Source organism: Haemorhous mexicanus, chromosome 10, assembly GCF_027477595.1.
Source record: "Haemorhous mexicanus isolate bHaeMex1 chromosome 10, bHaeMex1.pri, whole genome shotgun sequence".
Lineage (NCBI taxonomy): Eukaryota > Metazoa > Chordata > Aves > Passeriformes > Fringillidae > Haemorhous > Haemorhous mexicanus.
Genome location: NC_082350.1, coordinates 5,120,820 through 5,138,790, shown reverse-complemented (window position 1 = coordinate 5,138,790; position 17,971 = coordinate 5,120,820). Strand labels below are relative to the sequence as shown.

The window sequence follows — 17,971 nt, the reverse complement described above, 5'->3', positions numbered from 1 at the left end:
ACCCTTAAAAACAACAGCCTGTTGCATATACATACACCTCATACATGATGCATAAATTCCATTCAAACACAGGATTCTGTCTGGGCAGTGTCAGCTTCTTCTTCTGAATCCTGATGGTGTCACCTTGCCTAAGTGAGGCAGGAAGAAGTTCATTTCTCCTGATAATGGAGCAATAAATTCTTTTTCTCTGAAAGATTGAGGTGTCCTGTGGCTGCTATCTCAATGAAAGTCCTTTCTTCAGAAAAAAAATATCCTACATAGCATAGTTTCTATTTTAACATTTTGTTATAACCTAAAACTATATTTAACACACTACTTAAGAGAATTAATACAGCATTACTTTCTAACACAACACATATAACATTCATTTTAATATCTGTGAAAAGCCAGTCATAAAATATGCATTTTTCACATTGCCCCTATCCTGTAGCTCCCAACATGAGCCCCAAACTGCAGCTTTTACCCCCATGGCTGCTGCCCAGACCCTTGCCCTGTTTGTTCCTCCTCAGAGCTGGATCTGAGGCACAGGCACAGGGCAGAGGGGTCCTCCCACCCTAAAGCTGCTTCTCCTCCTGTGGGGACACAGTGGACCTGCCACCCTGCTGCTCCCGTAGATGGCTGCTTCCTTTCCTGGGAATGTCAGGCTCCAGGTGCAGGAGGGGCTGAGCCTGGGATGGGAGGAGGAGGAGGAGGGTGATGGATGTGCAGGCACCTTTTCCATTTGGAATCGCCTTCCTCTGAGCAGCTGGGAGGAGGGCCTGCCTTTGTTTGAGCTGGAGGTGGGGACCTGGGTGGCCCTGAGCAAAGAGGGCTTGGTGGGACTCACGGAGAGGCAGCGAGGGGAGCAGCTCCCCCTTCCCCCTCACACCCTGGAGGGGCTGGTGCCTGGCCAAGGCACCGGGATTTTGGGGCACCAGGGAAGATTTAGGTGCTGTGTTCACCTCGCTCTACAAGGACATGGTTTGTGCTCGTTTGTACAACTTTGGGGACAATCCCAGCTGTGTGGTGCCTGCCAGGTGCTGCCAGCCAGGGGGCACAGTGCCAGCCCAGAAGCAATGGTGGGGGGTACAGCACTGATGGAACTGAGTAACTGAGACACTGCTTTTACAGTCCCCAGGGAGAGTTTGTGGCACTCTGAGGCACTCAAAGCAACTCATCTCACCACATTCCCAGTTCTGTGACATGGATGGGTGTAGGCCCCCCCAGCCAAGCCCAGTCACCACACCAGCTCCACAGCAGAGCTGCCAGTGAGCAAATGCAACACAGCCCACAAAGGGGAACTAAAATCTTTTACAGGGCCACACTGTCCTGCCTAATATGCCTGGTCTCCAGCTGAAGAAGGGATTCATCCCACTCTTTCAAAGATAGAAATTCATGTCAGATCAGAATGAATCAAACTACCCCCAAGAGCACATTTTCAAGCACCCCTCCTGTGTTTTCCTTGCCCCCCTGGATGATCACATGGCTGCTGGACAAACAGCAGCAGATGGCAAGTGCTTCCCAGGGTTTTCCAACTGCTGCAGAGATGCAGTTCAAGAGCCCAGAGGGACAGAGGTGCAGAGGGACAGCAAATCCACACTGCTATCTTCAGTAGGAGCAGGATGTGACGCAGATTTTCTGATGGCAAACACTGTCTGCAACTAATTAAACCCTTACCTGGATTAACATATTAAAACCAGTTTGTCTCTAGTCCTCTCAAGAACTTGTAGCTCTGTTTAAAAATATGAGTACAGAAAGGCTACTCCCCCTGCAGCCCTACGTTGTACCACCAGGTATACCTGGTAACTAACCTGGGTCAGATCTTTTTTCACATTTTTACAGGCCACTGTTGAGCCTTGATCTGGAGGTGGTGTTAGTGAGGACATTCCTAATCTGAACTTGTGGCACAGTCACCAGTGGTCAGCAAGTGCCTCCCCATGGCTTCAGCTTGCTGCAAACACCTTCTGGTAAAGGTGTTTGCAGCAGGCAAACCACCTCCCCCACGAAATAAAAACCACAGGCACACTGAAGGCTCTTGTGTTAAGATTTAATAATAATAATAACAACATTTCAAAAACAATGAGTGCATTGTACACGAGACCTGGTTTCAGTGCTTTCTGTTGACTTTTTGCCCTGTGTGTGTCAGTGTACTGAAGACCTGGGGAGTGGTGAGTGGATAAAAAACCCTGCTGGGACATTTCCTGGAGGGAGGCAGGGGAGGGAGGGCAGCAGGAGGCTCAGAACCGAACGAAGGTGGCGTCGATCTGCCGCACGGTCGGGAGGGCCAGCATGATTTTGCGCCGGTACTGGGGGTCCTTCTGCAGGGGGTTTCTCTCCAGGTATACAGTCTCCAAATTCTTGGCTCCTTTCAGCTCATCCAGGTCGCTCCAGCTCTCCACGAGGTTGTCATTCATCTGCAGAGCATACACACAGGCATGTTCACACCCACAGGGACCCTCCAAGAAAAGGAGAGCAGTGGTGGTGCTGCCTCACTGCTACCAGGGCACCACCGCTCAAAACACCTTCCCTACCAGATCCTTCTTGCTCTGGAACCTCTGAGATGAGCACTCCTGTCTCACGTGCCAGGCCTCAGCACTAAACCCAACTCCCCCACACTGTCCTGGCTGCTGGGCAGATGCCCCACCCTTCAGACAGCAGATGCAGTCCAAGCAGTGTGCTTGGAGAGACCCTGCAAGGCACCAGGCCTCACCTCTACTGCCCAAAAGATTAGTGGGCAGTTAAATGGGCTTCTCAAAAAGAGAAATGCTCCTTAAAGAGCTCCTTACACACAGGCATGGCCAGGTAACACTGCTGGCTGGCTCCTCAGCCACACTGCAAGATGAGGAACACCATCTAAGGAGCCTGGGCTCCAGACTCCAGCAGGGTTTCATTTGAAGCTGCTTTCCACTCCTTTTCTCTCAGCATCTGCCCAAGAGTTTAAATAACTCCCAATGACAGACATTATACAGCACAGCTCTTATTCTCAGGCTTGAATGCAGAGACTCTGCAAAGAGCTAAAGCATGTGCCAGCTCATCAACACCTGCTGCTGCTTCTCCATTTTCTCACATGAGCACCTTTGTGCACAGCTCCCAAACATGGCACAGAGCTGATGCTTCAGGACAGGGCATCTCTGAATTTCCTGATCTGACCTAGGAAAGCCAAGGATCTCAGCAATTCAAGGTGCCAGAAAGAAACAGAAGGAATCCTAAACTGTTATCAGTCTCATAGGAATGGAACCAGAAGCTGGTTTTGTTTTCTTCTTATTTATAACACCATCAATATAAATATACTAACCCTGCTCTGAACAAGCTTGTGGTTATTAATTGTTGTGGTATTGTGAGGGTCCCAGGATGAGGTGAGAGATGAGAATTGACCCCAAGTTCTTAGAAGGCTGATTTATTATATTATGATATTATATTATATTAAAATAAAACGATGTACTAAAACTATACTAAAGAAAGAGAAAGGAGACATCAGAAGGCTAGACAAGAATGATCATAAAAACCTGTGACAGACCCAGAGTCTGACACAGCTGGACTGGGATTGGTCATTAAGTTAAACCAATTCACATGGAACCAATCAAAGTGGCACCTGCTGGTAAGCACCCTCCAAACCACATTCCAGGCAATCAGATAATTATTGTTTACATTTATTTTCTGAGGCTTCTCAGCTTCTCAGGAGAAAAATCGTGGCAAAGGGATTTTTCATAAAATATCCCAGTGACACAAGCTCTGTGCTTCCCCTGGAACTCTGTCATGCTCACTTACAGAAAGAAGAGATGCAGAAATAGGACATGTGGGGCTGTTTCATAACCAACCTGAGCATGAAGGCAGGGCCCATTTCCTAGGCACAGACAGGTTCCTCACCACTCAGCAAAGCTCAGCAAGAAATTTTTAAGCTCTTCCATTTCCTAGGGAAAACCACCACACACTCTACCCATGCAGACTGTCAAGACCTTAAAGCTGATCACCAGAACTAGAGAAGGCACACATGTCCATGTGCTGCCCATCTGAAGGGTTTCCCTCACTGTGGCACAGACATTTTGGGGAACAGCTCTGGCCTGTGCTTACCCAGAACTCCTGCAGCTCTGTTAGGTGACTGATATTCTCGATCTTCTTAATTCTGTTGGCTGCAATGTCCAGCATTGTGAGTTTGTTCTAGACAAAGCAAACACAAAAATGTTAGATGTGATTTCCTTTCATCTTCTCTGTGCCACTTTTTCCAGGCCCAGAGTTGGAAACTGCCAGGAGCAGACATGTCATTGCCAGCTGCTCACATTCAGCCCAACTCTTGCTGCCTATATGGAAAAAGGAAGATTGTTTTCAATTAAGCTGGGCTACTGACCCCCCAAAGCCAAGTGTCAAAAATGAAGGCAGTTACTGGCTGGATGGCAACAGCCAGCCAAGGGCTCCTAAAAAGTGAGTTTTCCTCAAAGTACATTAAGAGGAGCATTAAAAATCAGATCCAAAGTGTCCCCTTGAGTAACATAGTTGAACACATTCTTAGCAGCAGGAAACTCAACAATTTTAGAAAAGCTTTTGCTGGGTGAGAGTGAAAATGATACAGGCTTCCACAAAATCCATCCCATCCAAAAAGACAGACATGTACACTGACAGGAAGGCAAGCTGCATGCCATAGCTGGCCTCTCTTACTCCCAGCTCCAGTTCTGTCCTGTTGAAAAGCACACATGCTTATCTACAAGCTGCTGTCTGAAAGGCTGCAGCAGCTGTGTCCAGGAGCCTTCCCATGGCTGAAGATCAGCCAGGCTACTGCTTCAACCACATCTCCCTTCCCCATGTCACAAAAATAATTCTACTCCAGAATATCTGGAGGATCTTTACCCACACAAGTAACTTTAACACATAACAAAACACTTGGATATTCGTGGTCTCTCAAGAGACTCAGGAACCCACACCTAACTGGGGAAACCGAGGCACAAAATCTCTCAGAAAAGCCATTAACACAAGCAGCTCAGGGCAACAAACGTGCTGCAGAGTCAGCCAAAGGCTCACATTGTTCTCCAGTCCCTCGATGACCTCGATGCCGTTGTGGCTCAGGTACAGCTCCCGCAGGTTCACCAGGCTCTGCAGCCCCTCAATCTTGGTCAGACGGTTATTCTGCAAGTGCAGCAGCTCTTTAGCACCCTCCAAACAAACCAAACCCCTGGCACTCACTGGGGGCAAACCATTCCCCTAAAGCATGGCTGGGAAGGGGAAATAGTCTGCTTGGGCCCACGCAGACCTTGGGAGCTCAGCTGTTTGGTCTCTGCACCACTGATGCATGAGAAGTCCCATGGGAGTCTCCAGCAAGAACCAGACTCTGACCTTCCCATCAGAAATTGCAGCCTGAAAGTTTTTGGCTTGGTGTCTTAACAAAGAGCAGGCCTGTGCATGAGCAGTGCTCATTTTGTAGGTCTTTACAAATGGGAAGGTCAGAGAGGAAGTTACACCACCACCTTCATCACACTGCACTCTTGTCTTGTCTGCACTCTTGCAGGACATAAAGCTAATTCTTGATGTCCTACAGAATAATGGCACATACAGGTACCCCAGCAGGTGGTCAGTGTGTCTTGCCAGCAGCTCTAAGAGATACTAGAATGCACAAGCATTGTCACAGGGATAAGAAGGAGATTCAGTGAAAGAAATTAGCTGAGTATATTTTATTCCACCTTTTAAAAAAGGAAGAAGCTGTTTGAAAGATCACTGAGGACAGATTGCATTCAGCACAGGCTTGTTCACATTTCTTGCCTCTTCAGTAAGAAGCAGTGACACTGAGCCACTGTCACTGTAAGGACTACCTGGCATCACACTTTCAGTGCTATTGTAATACTCTAGGAAACTGCTTCAGGAAGGAAGTAGGGAATAACACTCATTTCCTGTTCTTTTTTCCTTAAAAATCAAATAGCTGTTTTATAATTTCATCAGTGTCTGTCAATCTCAAGTAGCATGAAAGGATAAAAAAAAAAGGCAACACAAAGAATATCACACTTCCTTCCAGCACAGGAGTTTGACTCTAACACTGCAGAGCTGCTAATGGGGGGCTTACAAGAAGGCTGGAGAGGGATTTTTTACAAGGTAGGCAGGGAAAGGACAAGGGGGAATGGCCTTGAGCTGAAGGAAGGAAAGTTAAAATGAGATGTTAGGAAGAAATTCTTCTCTGTGAGGGAGGTGAGGCCCTGGCACAGAGAAGCTGTGGCTGCCCCTGGATCCCTGGGACACAGTCTGGGATGGTGGAAGGTGTCCTGCCCATTTCAGGGGGTGGAGCAAGATGGTCTTTAAGGTTCCTTCCAGCCCAAACCACCCTGGGATTCTGTGGCTCAGAAGAGCTGACCCTCTCTCACAGGGTGGTTCAAGGCTTTCAGAACACAACCAGTACCTGTATACTGAGCACAGTCAGGTTTGTCAGGGCATCCAGGTTCTGGAGCTTGGTGATTTTATTCTTTCCAAGGAACAGACTGTCAAGATTAGTCAAGGCGTCAATGTTTTCAATTACCTGTGAAACAACCAGAGGAGACAGTGTTACTGCAAAACTCCACCTGGGAGATGTGGCTGTCACTTTGTAGCCACATTATAACCATGTGGTGTGTCCTGGGTAGCAGGCACTCATTTGTGAAGCAAAAAAAAAAAAAGCTGTCACTAGTGAATGGAAAGAGAACCTGGCAAGAAAAACCACAATTTGTAAATTTAGTCCTGCACATCAGTGCCTGTGTAACACAGAGGTGAGTTGTTCAGCTTCTCTGCCATGAGCAAAGTTAGCTGTCTCTCAGGTGTGTGTGTTACTGGATTTCACTACTGGCTATACAGCCTTGCTTCTGGCAGAACACACCCACAGCAGTCTGAGTGATGTACCTTTTTTAAATACACACATTAGTGGGAGAATACAGACACTGTTCCAGTTTAGCTTGAGCTCAGCCTTCAGGAAGAGAAACCCAGGATTTCTGTGAAGCATCAAGGAGGTTACAAAGGAAGGGAGAAAGCATGAACAGAAGAGTGAAAACAGGAAAAAAAGGGAGAAGGGTAGGATTACAAAAGGCTCCTGCAAACAAAAGGAGACACTTTAATTTAGCAGGGAAAAGCCTCTGAATTAAAAAACCAAGATGCTGTTAAAAGCAACAAGGACTCCAAAACCAGACTTCAGCTCCCAGTAAAAACAACAATATGGACACAGACACACCCAGAGCTGTGTGTCTGCTGTGCTCAGGCAGGCTGGGACATCTCAGCTTTTCCATGTGCTTCCTGCCTACCAAATTTCAAATCAGTAGTGCTGGGGAGCCAGGCCACTGAGTCCCAGCAGCACCTGGATCACTCTGGGTGCTCACCTGTGCATGTAACAACATAAAGAAGGAGAAGATGGACACTCAGGAAAGAAGCTTTTCAACCTCTATCCCACAACAATTTGATCCCACAGCTCAAATTTGAGCTGATTAACACTGTATGTTCAGCCAGAAGACTGAACATACAGTGTTAATCAGCTCAAATTTGCATTCACCCCCCTTCTAGATTATGGATTGTTGTGACCTTGCAAGAAAAATTATAGATTTGTCGCCCACTAGCAGCTTCTCCAGCCCTGACAAGGAAATACTGATGACTCAGTACAAGGAGTGGAATGGAATATATGGACATAGGGGACAAAAACCTAAGAACAAGTAAAGAAGTGCTTACATTACATCTGCTTCAGTCCAACTTTAAGAAAAAAAAATAGCATTAAATACGTCAGCTCAAGCATAAAGTTCTGCTCCCCAAAAAGGAACAGAGCAAGAAGTGCTAAGTCATGAGGGATTCCAAGCTAAGGGCACTCCGGGAGGTCTGAGGAGGCAAAACCAGCTTTAATACACAGAGAAAAAGTCAATCAGGCACCTCAGAACCAAGAACACTGCCTGAAGAGCCCCACAGCCTTGTACCCTAAAGAGTTAAGGGTATGTCCAGCTGTAAAACACACAGCCAAGGCACCCTACACCAAGAGAAAAGCAGTCCAGGAGTTCTGGGTACCCCCAGGCAGCATGAGATTTCTTTGTGCCAAGCCAAGTCACAGATTACTCACTCCAATAAAGCAATTAGAAGCACAGAACACTGCTGCTTGAAGAAGTCAAAATAGAATTAACAGACAAACAGAAAAAAACCCACTAAAAATAAAGTAATTTAAGAAGCTTGTGTTACCCATACAGCGACAATTTAGGGGTGTTTGTTTGTTTGTTCTGTTAATATGCTCAGGCTCAACACTGAGCAAACACATAAAATAAATCTAATCTTATTGTTAAAAAGATATTCCTTGGCTTGACAGCATTATTGACAATGTACTGCCTAAGTATCAACTCAGAAATCTAGCTGGATTTCTTTTTATTTTTTCCAGATGACAATGATGCTTAGATACAGAACACAGTTTTTGTTTAACCCAACTTTTGTAATGTAAGGATCAGTGTGCTGAGCCTGCTCTGCTTCTGAAAAAAAGCCAAGTGTTCCTGTTCCCCCATCCTATGCAAGCTCTAAGGTTCCTAATCCCTCATCTGACCTGGCTGATGTTCTCACACTCTAGATTTATCCCCCTAAATAATTTAATTTCCAAAGCAGAAATTCCTGGAAAACAATTCAGTCCAGTTTGGCTTTAGGAGGAAACCAACATTTTTTCCTCTTCAAAAAGGCAGCACACATTTCAGCCTTAGAAGGCTGTTTTTAATAGCTGAAGTTTCCTGCTTTTCTACAAAGACAAGTGTTCTTCCACAAGTCCTGAAACAAAGAGGACAAACAGATCTGTTCCTAATCTTTCAGCATAACAAGTAATTTCTCAAAGACTATAAATGGGCAGCACCAACTTACACCACATTGATTGAAATGCACTCATCTTCTATGAGTATTTTCTAAACAGCATGTAATTTAAAAAGCTTTAAAAAGAAGAGCTTATTTTGCATGTTGCAAGTCTTTTGTGTCATCTCTCTGACCAGCTCTCTTATGAACTGAGTAAATACAGTGAATCGTACCTTAGGGACAGGAGAGACTACTCAAAACTGCTCTCCTCTAAGTGGCACAGATTTTAAATTGAGAAAGTCACAATCTGCACAGTAAAACCCCAAAGCAGTCAGCAGTACTGCATCAAGTTTTAGGATTTAAAGGCATTCCAGAGCAAAGCCTCAAGAAAATCTTTCTCTAAAACAAGACTGACTGCCATAGCAGGCTGCCTATTGCACCTGTAAATCAAACTCATTTTGTTCTCAATAGGTTTCATGGACTCAGCACCAGCCTGTAGAAAGGTAAGAGAAAACAACTGCTAGTTTTGATTGGCTTGGCTCTCTAGCAAGAACAAATCATCACCAGCAAAAGGAGACACACAGGGGATACAGGAGTTCATTAAAGACACAAATCCACAAATGGTGATCTAGCAGCCAGGCACTAATGCACAATGAAAGGCTCCAGCATGCACAGCAATAAGCACAGGGAGTGACTGGAACAATAAAAACCAACAAAACTGCAAGTCCAAGTCAGTGCAGTGCACTTTCAGAAAATGCCAGTATCACACCACAGAGCTGAGAACTCTGCAGCCAACATCTCTGAGAGCAAACCTACCCGAATTCGATTGGAGCCCAACTCCAACATCTGCAGCGTCTGCAGGCTGCTCAAATTCTCAATTTTGCTGATTTTGTTGTTGACAAGGAAGAGCTTTTTAAGCTGGGTGAGCCGATCCAGCCCTTCAATGTGCCTCAGAACATTAAAGGAGATGTCCAGGACTCTGAGGTAAAACAAACCAAAGGTTCCATCAGGCAGGGATAATTCTGAAAGAGACACTTGTAAATTGGTGGGGTGTGGTGTTTGTGAGGTCCCCAGGACGAGATGAGAGATGAGGAATCTGACTCCATGTTCTCAGAAGGCTGATTTATTATTATATGATATTATATTATATTAAAAATGCTATACTAAAACTATACTAAAGAAAGAAAAGGATACAGACAAAAGGCTTAACAAGAATCATCAGGAAAAACTTGGGACTGACTCCTCAGAGTCTGACACAGCTGATGGTAATTGGTCATTAAGTAAAAAACAATTCACGTGTTTGGGTGAACAATCTCCAGACCACATTCCAGAGCAGCAAACACAGGAGAAGCTGAGGCTTCTCAGCTTCCCAGGAGAAAATCCTGGGCAAAGATGATTTTTCAGAAAATATGCTAACAATGGGTAATCTCCCTGACTGCAGAGATCAAGCCTTTGCTAGGCCTTGAAGCCAAAGTCATGAATGTAATTTCTTTTATCAAAAAATACAACAAATAAAACTTTCAAAATACTTCTGCAGTGTGTTAGGGAAAAAAAATCACCAGCCACATGCAGAAGACAGCCATTATTTTGCCCAGCCATGGAGCTGCCATGGTGGGAGGAAGCCAATCTGCATTTTTCTTGGGAAAGGTACCTGCCTGCAAGATCTGCCTCTGACAGGACCATGTCAAGGGCTCCCCTGGGCAGGAAAAGGTTGTGATGGTGAGAAGTGGGCCAGTCCTGCCCCAGGGGGAACAGTTTTGCAATGTACCTCCAGAGCGACCCAGGCAAGTGCCAGAAACTCAGAAACTTGGAAGGGTACTTACTCCTTCCCTAAAACTCTTCAAAATAAAAAAAATAACCTTACCTGAAATCTCTTGCAATTTTTGCAGAAATAAACACCTGTTACACAGAGCTCTGACTGCAAGAGCAAAAGGGACCTTTGTGGAAGCTACAGCCACCAGCCATCCTCACTGCCTCACACAGCACAGGGCTCATTTCCAGCTGCCTGTCCCTGGGCAGCTTCAGGATAATGAAACTTGTGTACTGCACAGGTTAAATATCAATGGAGAATAGACATTATCCTCCACTGAGCACCAAAACAAATCCTGAGAGAGGCTAAAACACTAAGTACAGCATGAGTAACACAGTGAGTAGCAAACCACCTCCAACCTAATCCTGGTGACTCCCCTGGACTCACTCAAGGTCCACCAGAGCCTCCAAGTTCTCAATCTTCCGGATTTGATTGTCATAGAGATCCAGCTCCCGCAAGGTCTGCAGCTGCTCCAGGTTCTCAATGTGCTTAATCAAGTTCTGACGCAGACACAGAGTCTAATTGGGGAGGAAAAGTTGAAAAAGAAAGAAAACATTAGTTATGAAGGATTGCATGTATTGCCTTCTGGTTTCCAGACTAAGAGGTGTGGGTGAGGGGCCCCCATTGAGTTTTGCTGGGAATTTGTTGGGTTGGTAGTGGTTTGTTGGGTTTTGTTTGGTTTTTTAATACTGTCTTTTCCTGGTATACCCCGATTCCACAGAAGGAAATCTTTCAGCACAAGGGTCAGATACAGTAACAGCAGCCCAGAGAGGATACACAATCTCTATCCTTGGAAACACTCAAAAGCTTAACTGGAGAAGGCCTTGAGCAACATGTTACAACTGGGCCTGCTTTGAGGGCTTTACTGAGGTCCTTCACCACCCACATTATTCTATGTTCAGTCTGCTCTGCTAGTCCAGGACGTGCCCTGATGCACTGCCTCTCATCCACTTCCAAAACACACTTGTAAAACCCCAAGAGTTTTATTACTCCTTGACAAATAGGTAAACACTATCTTCTTCAGCTAAAAATGAAGCAAACCCACTAAATCTCAGCAAAAAGAGACTTTCTATCTGTCCTCTTATAGGTTACATCTACAAAATCCCCATTTCCAAGAGGCATTCTCTGTTCCCCAGGACTGTTACCTTCACTTTCTTGAGCACCTCAAATCCTTCAATCTTCCCAATCCGGAAATGATTCAAGTCAACATCCTTAAAGAGAAATGGAGGGATTTAGCAGTTGGTCCAAAACAAATCTGGTCTTTAAAGATCAACCTGGTACTTTGTTCTAAAGAAATCATAGCCTTACAAAATGTGTAGCTCATTAAAACTTCCCTTCCAAGGGCATTTGTAAAATGGGTTTGGCACGTGATTTTACCACCACAACTGAGACAAACAGCCTGAACTTGTCAACTGCAAATGGAAAATGTCAACTGCATATAATGCAACAGCCCTTTCCTGAGTCTGAGCATTACCAAAATTAGAAATCTTCAGAAATTTATTGAGATGGAAAAATTCTTGTGTAAATAAAGCTTTGCAAAAAGTTTTCTTACCTACTTTGCTAGGGCTTAACCAGAACACAAGTTGGCATTTCCAGTTCCAGGCCTCAGATGAGCAGGAGTTCCTGACAGTTTGAATAACCAGTGGTTTTGTGAATGTTAATTCAGCACTGGCAATCAGCTGAGGCACTTCCCATCTGTGCTGTTCAGCCCCAGATGCTCCAGATTTGAAAGTCAAAGAGAAAGAGAGCACTTCCCCACCCTCAAAAGCAGCTCAAACCCTCTGCTGCTAATGGGCTCACGAGGTTGCTGATGCCAAGGCACTGGGCTGGGTAAGTCACTGTTCCTGCTCCAAAGCACAGGGCTCACAGCAGCTAACAGCTCACTGAACAGACTCCCTGAAGCTCACAGCCCAGCAGTGCCTCTTGCAGCACAGACACACTTACAGTGCATCTACACCTCATTTAAAATTCTAAAGTACTAACGAAACGTTTCAGCTAGTGATGAAAAATAGAACACCTCTACTTCTACTCTAAAAGCTCTGAATCAGCTCTGGGGAAGATCACAGCAGCCAGCACCTTCAGAAGAATTAGATCTTTGAATCAGGTTTCAATACTTGCCTTTGCCAACCTTTGCTTCCTGCTGAATAAAGCCCATAAGGACAAAAATCTGCCTTTACCTCAGCCTCTGGGTCCAGGCTAATGGTCTCCATGTCCACTGGGGTCTCTGCTTCTCCTGCACGAGAGGCAAACACATTACCAGCTCCTGAACCAGACAGCCAAAGGCAGGATAACAGCCACCATCAGGAGGAGAAACACATGAGAGGCACAGTTCACACATTCTGCTTCATTAAAGCCACGAGAGTTACAGGAAAACCTTTCTTTACAGCAGGATTTCATGCTCAGGTGTAAAACACACAGAGATCAGCTCAACCTGCCTGTGTGGCTGCTGGAAACTGCAGGCTCAAGGGTGGCCAGGATGCCTTTCCTTCACACCTACTCCATCCTAAGTGTCTGTGCTCCTCTGACAACATAATAAAACCTTGCCAAGAAGGAATCCTAACTGCCTAGGGAGATGGCCAGGAATGACCAAGCATCTCAACAATTCCACCCTTCAGGTGTTTTTTTTTATTAGCACTGTCACTTTATATCACTGCTGTGAACACTTCTGCATGGATCTCCCTTCCTTTGTTGGGCTGAACTCTCTACTATGCCAGACAACACTGTTTATCCCACTGCATGAATTTCCTTGGGAAATGCTTTTACAGCTCTGGAAAACACCCCAGCATTTGCTGTGCTCCTACCACAGCACACGAGGGAGGGAAATTTACTGGAGAATTCGTGCTGAATAATTCATGCCCATTCCCATTTGCTGGAGATGGCATGCTGGTTGCATCAATTTCTCAAGAAAAACAAAGTCTGATTCAGCTTTGCAAAACTGACACACAACACGATTTGCAAGATTTTTCTACTTCATGTGCAAAACTTCTCTGAGTGCTACCAAAACCCCAGGCAACTTTAATTACAGTGCAAAGCCTTTGGGATGTCACTAACTCCTGGATGTATGCAAGCTCATTCCCTTAGCCCAGCAGCAGTGACTGTTTTCACAGCCCAGAATGGTTAAATCCCTGTAAATGTCAAGTGCTCCTATTTAATGAATGTTCTTCCTGCTAATGCTTGACCTTATAAGCAGCAGTGCAGGCACAAACAGTACCAGCATCACCATTTTTAATGCCACCATCCAGCTCCAAGGGTTTGGTGGTCCACAGATCACCACTGACCTTCCTGTTTTTGGGCTGTTGCTCTTGCCTGGACATTTAAACAGGAAAGAGACTCACCGAGCTGATTCACAGAAGTTGACTGAAAAAGCAATCCTCTTTTCTTTTTCTTTTTTAAATAGCACAAAATAGCAGGAAACATAAATTATATTTTGGGAATGCAAAATGAGCTGGTAGTCTTGGGGATGTTGAACAGCAAGATAGAAATGCCACCAAAAATTGACAGACATACTGGTGCCTGTCAGCAATGAGCAGTGAGCAATGCCTGCTTTTTCTTATTTTAGTTCCATATCAGGAGCTCTGCACTTCAGCAAGGGAGTGGGATACCCCACCCTGCTGCTATCAAGGCTGCAACTCTCTGACCTGTTTCTTGGGTGCAAAGACTCTCAGAGAGAAGTGCTCCAAGCCAAACAAGCAGCCTTGCTGAATTTACAGCCCACAGGAGCAGTGCCCAGCTTTGGAACAGCAGTTATTTGAGATATCACATGAAAAATCCAAATTATGCCCCTGGTATTGAGTCATACTGGCAGTAACTTAGCGTTCATGGTGAAGGAACTTTTTGAGTTTCAAGTCCTTTGAGATTTTAAAGTTGTCCAACAGTAAAGCCAACCACAGATACGGTAAAGAAAAAATCTTTAGCAACAAACCCCATTCCATTCAAGCAAAAAATAAATTATTTGACTTTGTTTGGCTAGGAAGCTTGAATATTTTAATTTATAAACACTAGATTTAGGTAATCTGTTAAATACAAACAAATTCTGAGGCTCCTCTTAATTTTGACATATGGCTTTGAGAGACCTCTCATGATAGCCAGTGTGGGAAAGAGCACTGAAATCCAAAGCTGCAAAACCAAATCACACAGGATACACACTAAAATAAAATAAACTTAAAACTGAACACACAGGCAGTGCTGTTGTGTACTGAAGTCAAGGGCCATGAAGTCTGTGCACTGTGTATAACGCACTCAGCAGCTTGAGGGATGTGTGGATCTGGTGTCAGCTGTAATTCAGTATTGGCAGGAAAAGTGTTAAAATACATTTTCTCTCAAGAGCAGAAAAACAAAAAAAAAAAAAAAGGAAAGAGAAAGAAGAGAAAAATGGTTCTAGCAAATTTACAGTCATTTATATGTCATTTTATTTATGAAGTGACTGGATATAAAAAACCTCTAAACTGACCCTCCTACAAGCACTTCACAGCCAGGGCTGCAATTTCCCTTGCAAATTGCTTTACTCCACAGTTCTTAATGGAAAAAACCCCATCACTCTGGCAGTGAAGTTTCCTAAGTGAATTTCTGTGTGACCCATGCCTGCAAGCCACATGCCTTTGCAGAGGTGGAAAAAAAAAATCCACCATTGAGAAAACCCAAATTCCACAGTGGGAACAGTCATTACTGAGTTATGTAAGTTCACAGTACCACAAGCATTTCAATCAACAAAAAGCCTAAGTACACTTTTAAAGTGCATATGCATGAAGAATATTATAAATAGCTCAGTTCTATGATTTCTAACCAGAGGCTCTATTCCTCAGAGAATTAGCTAAATGATGAATTTGAAATTTCAGCTGTTCAAGCTACTTAAGATCTTCTGTGAAAAAATGTGGAAAACTCATCATTTTCCTTTCAGCTGAGAAATTCAAAGCTGGCTGTGGAAAGCATCTTGAATGTTCAAAAATTATTCCTCTGCTTGGTTCCTGCCCTAGTTTTCTGAATGCTTGCAGTTTGGAAAAAGTAACAATACAGTTATTATATTAAACAGTACACAAAAGTAATTCAGCAAACAAATCTGAATGTGCTTTTCTTGCTTTCACTAGAGTGAGAGTACATCACTTCTGTATATCCTTTCATAGAATTCCCAGGGGAACAAAGTGCAAAATACAACCTCCAACACACAGCTAAACGATGGCAGCTGAGCAAACACTCAGGATTCCAGGCATGCAAAGGAAAGCTCTGTCTGATCTGCACAGTTCCATCAGCTGCACAGTGCTTGGGATGCACAGTTTGCAGAGCCATGAAGAATGGAAGATCATTTCTTTAGTAATATTTAGGGGGGTTTATATTATCAACAACAAGTTAGAGCTATAAGAGAGTGCATTTAGTCATGAGAAGAGATTTAAATTCCTAGTAACAATTTATCAGTTTGAAAGATACTTTGGCAAATAAGGCTAAGATGAGCAGGGATCCCACCGTAAGAACTAAAATTTCTTTCATTATTTCCCTTCCAGTATCCCAATAATAATGATAACATGGACATCTCTGTCAAAAGAAGGGTGTTACACTTCAGACTGAACCAAAAGCTCAGCTCAGATCAGCACACAGGGTGGGCAGAAATGGATCTGCTCTGACAAGCTCCATGCAAGCCCTTCCATCAAACATCCACAGGCTTTAAAGTCTGTCAGTATTTCTACCCCATGTTCTAGTGCAAACAGTAGGATCAGCAGGAAAAGTTTACACCCAAGAGGACTCAAATATGTAATTTTGAGATGTCTTGGAACTTTTAAATTAAAACAACAGAAGGGACAGGTTCCTTCAATCCATCTAGAAATAGTCTTTGCTGCCTTCCAAAGGAAACTGGCTATTCTGTAGGCAAAAAAATCTACATAAACTAAGGCAGAATTATGAAAAGCTCCTCATGATAACTTCTAATGAAAATCTTTCCACATAAAGTTTCTGAATTTCCATAAAAGAAAAACGTGAATAGAGACACTTTGCATTTTGACATCAACTATTTCAAAGAGAAACACGGATGGGTAAATAAACAAGGGGGAAGAAAAAAAAAAAAAAAAGCAAAGCTCTAATACTAGCAGGTCCGTTAAAAGCAGGCAACTTTATTCTAGCAACAAATTTATTGAGCTTCCAGGAGGCTGGCTCTAGGGCAGGTTCCCATGGATACCCGGCCAGGAGGAGCACGGGGGGGGGGGGGGGTGCTGCAGGCTGTGCACACGCGGCCGGGACTCCTGGAGGCAGTGCTGAGGCTGACACGGTACCTGCGGAGTTCTCGCCGTTCTGCTCATCCCGCAGGCTCTGCTGGCTCAGCTCTGTCACCAAGCGAACCGCCTGCTTCCTCCCCTCCTCGTCCCCCGACTCCTCGGACTCGATCCTCTTATCCACTGCACAAGACACAGAAAGGCACAATGAGGCTTTTCCCAGCAGAGGGGGCACAGGGCAGGAGCAGCAGGCAGATAAAATAACCAGGAGTCACATAAACGACTAGGCAGTTAGTAGAAATCCTAAGTTAACTAAATGAAAGGTTTAGTCTTAAATAAAAGGCCTCTTACCCCTTGTTTCTACTTTGATTTTGGATGCACTTTTTCCTCCCATCACATCTTCCTAAAACCAACAATCTGGGAAGAAGACTGGAGGAAAAAGGAAATTTCTTAGATCAATGAAGTGCAATTCCAAAGATTACGGAGATGGAATTAGAATGATTACATTTTAAGAGCTTTTAGAATTAAAAATAATAATAATAATAATCATTATCATGTACAATAGTACTAATCGATAAAAAAATCTTCGCAGATAAGAGCAACCTCCCCAGAACAACCTGCCAGATCCCTTCATGCTCACCGAGCCACAGCTCCGGTGGCCACCCTGAGCCTGGACCAGCAGCAGCTCCTGGCTGGCCCCCCTCAGTCTTTCCTCTCGTCTCACCAGGGGACTAAGGAAAACCAGCGCCATCCAGAAGGTTTCTTTCTCGTTATCTTTACTTTTTACGTCACGGCCATCTCCACAACCCCACTCCTTCTCCCTGTGGGCACGGAGCCCGCGGGCATCCCGCCCCGAGGTGACACACCCCGGCCCCGCCAGGGCCCGGCCACCGGCCACCGGGCTGGACACGCGGGGGCTGCACGACCCCGGAGGGCCCGCAAACCCCCCCGGCGCGCAGCTGGCAGCCGCACCGCACAGAGCCGGCGCTGGAGCAGCCGGCCGCACCTCCCCGACCCCCGCAGCCTCGGCAACAGCCCCAGCGGGCTCTCACCCTCCATCATCTCCTGCGGCCCCGCTCCGCTCTCCGCCGCCATATCGCTCCTCCTCCCACCGCCCCTTCCGGAAACTGCCTCCGCCGCCACCGCAGCCAATCAGAGCCCGCCGCCGCCGCCGCGCCACAGCCAATCGCGCGCAGCTGGCGCGCCCAGGAGGCGGGGCAGAGCCCCGCCCACACCCCAGTGC

At 45.3% G+C, this 17,971-nt stretch overlaps 1 protein-coding gene across 2 annotated transcripts; it reads right to left on the bottom strand.

The window, feature by feature from the left end:
- Positions 1–2,012: 2,012 nt before the first annotated feature.
- PPP1R7 (protein phosphatase 1 regulatory subunit 7) lies at positions 2,013–17,963 on the bottom strand. Of its 2 annotated transcripts, XM_059855025.1 has the most exons (11): positions 17,781–17,920; positions 17,080–17,157; positions 16,789–16,911; positions 12,709–12,764; positions 11,677–11,742; positions 10,919–11,049; positions 9,538–9,700; positions 6,356–6,472; positions 4,993–5,097; positions 4,051–4,137; positions 2,013–2,393 (listed from the first exon to the last, which is right to left on the bottom strand). In XM_059855025.1, the coding sequence occupies exons 2-11, from the start codon at positions 17,120–17,122 to the stop codon at positions 2,217–2,219; spliced, it is 1,068 nt and encodes a 355-aa protein (XP_059711008.1). In that variant the 5' UTR covers positions 17,123–17,157; positions 17,781–17,920; the 3' UTR covers positions 2,013–2,216. The 2 variants fall into 2 exon arrangements, with proteins under 2 accessions (XP_059711008.1, XP_059711009.1); XM_059855026.1 differs by lacking the exon at positions 17,080–17,157 and having other exon boundaries at positions 17,781–17,963.
- Positions 17,964–17,971: the final 8 nt, after the last annotated feature.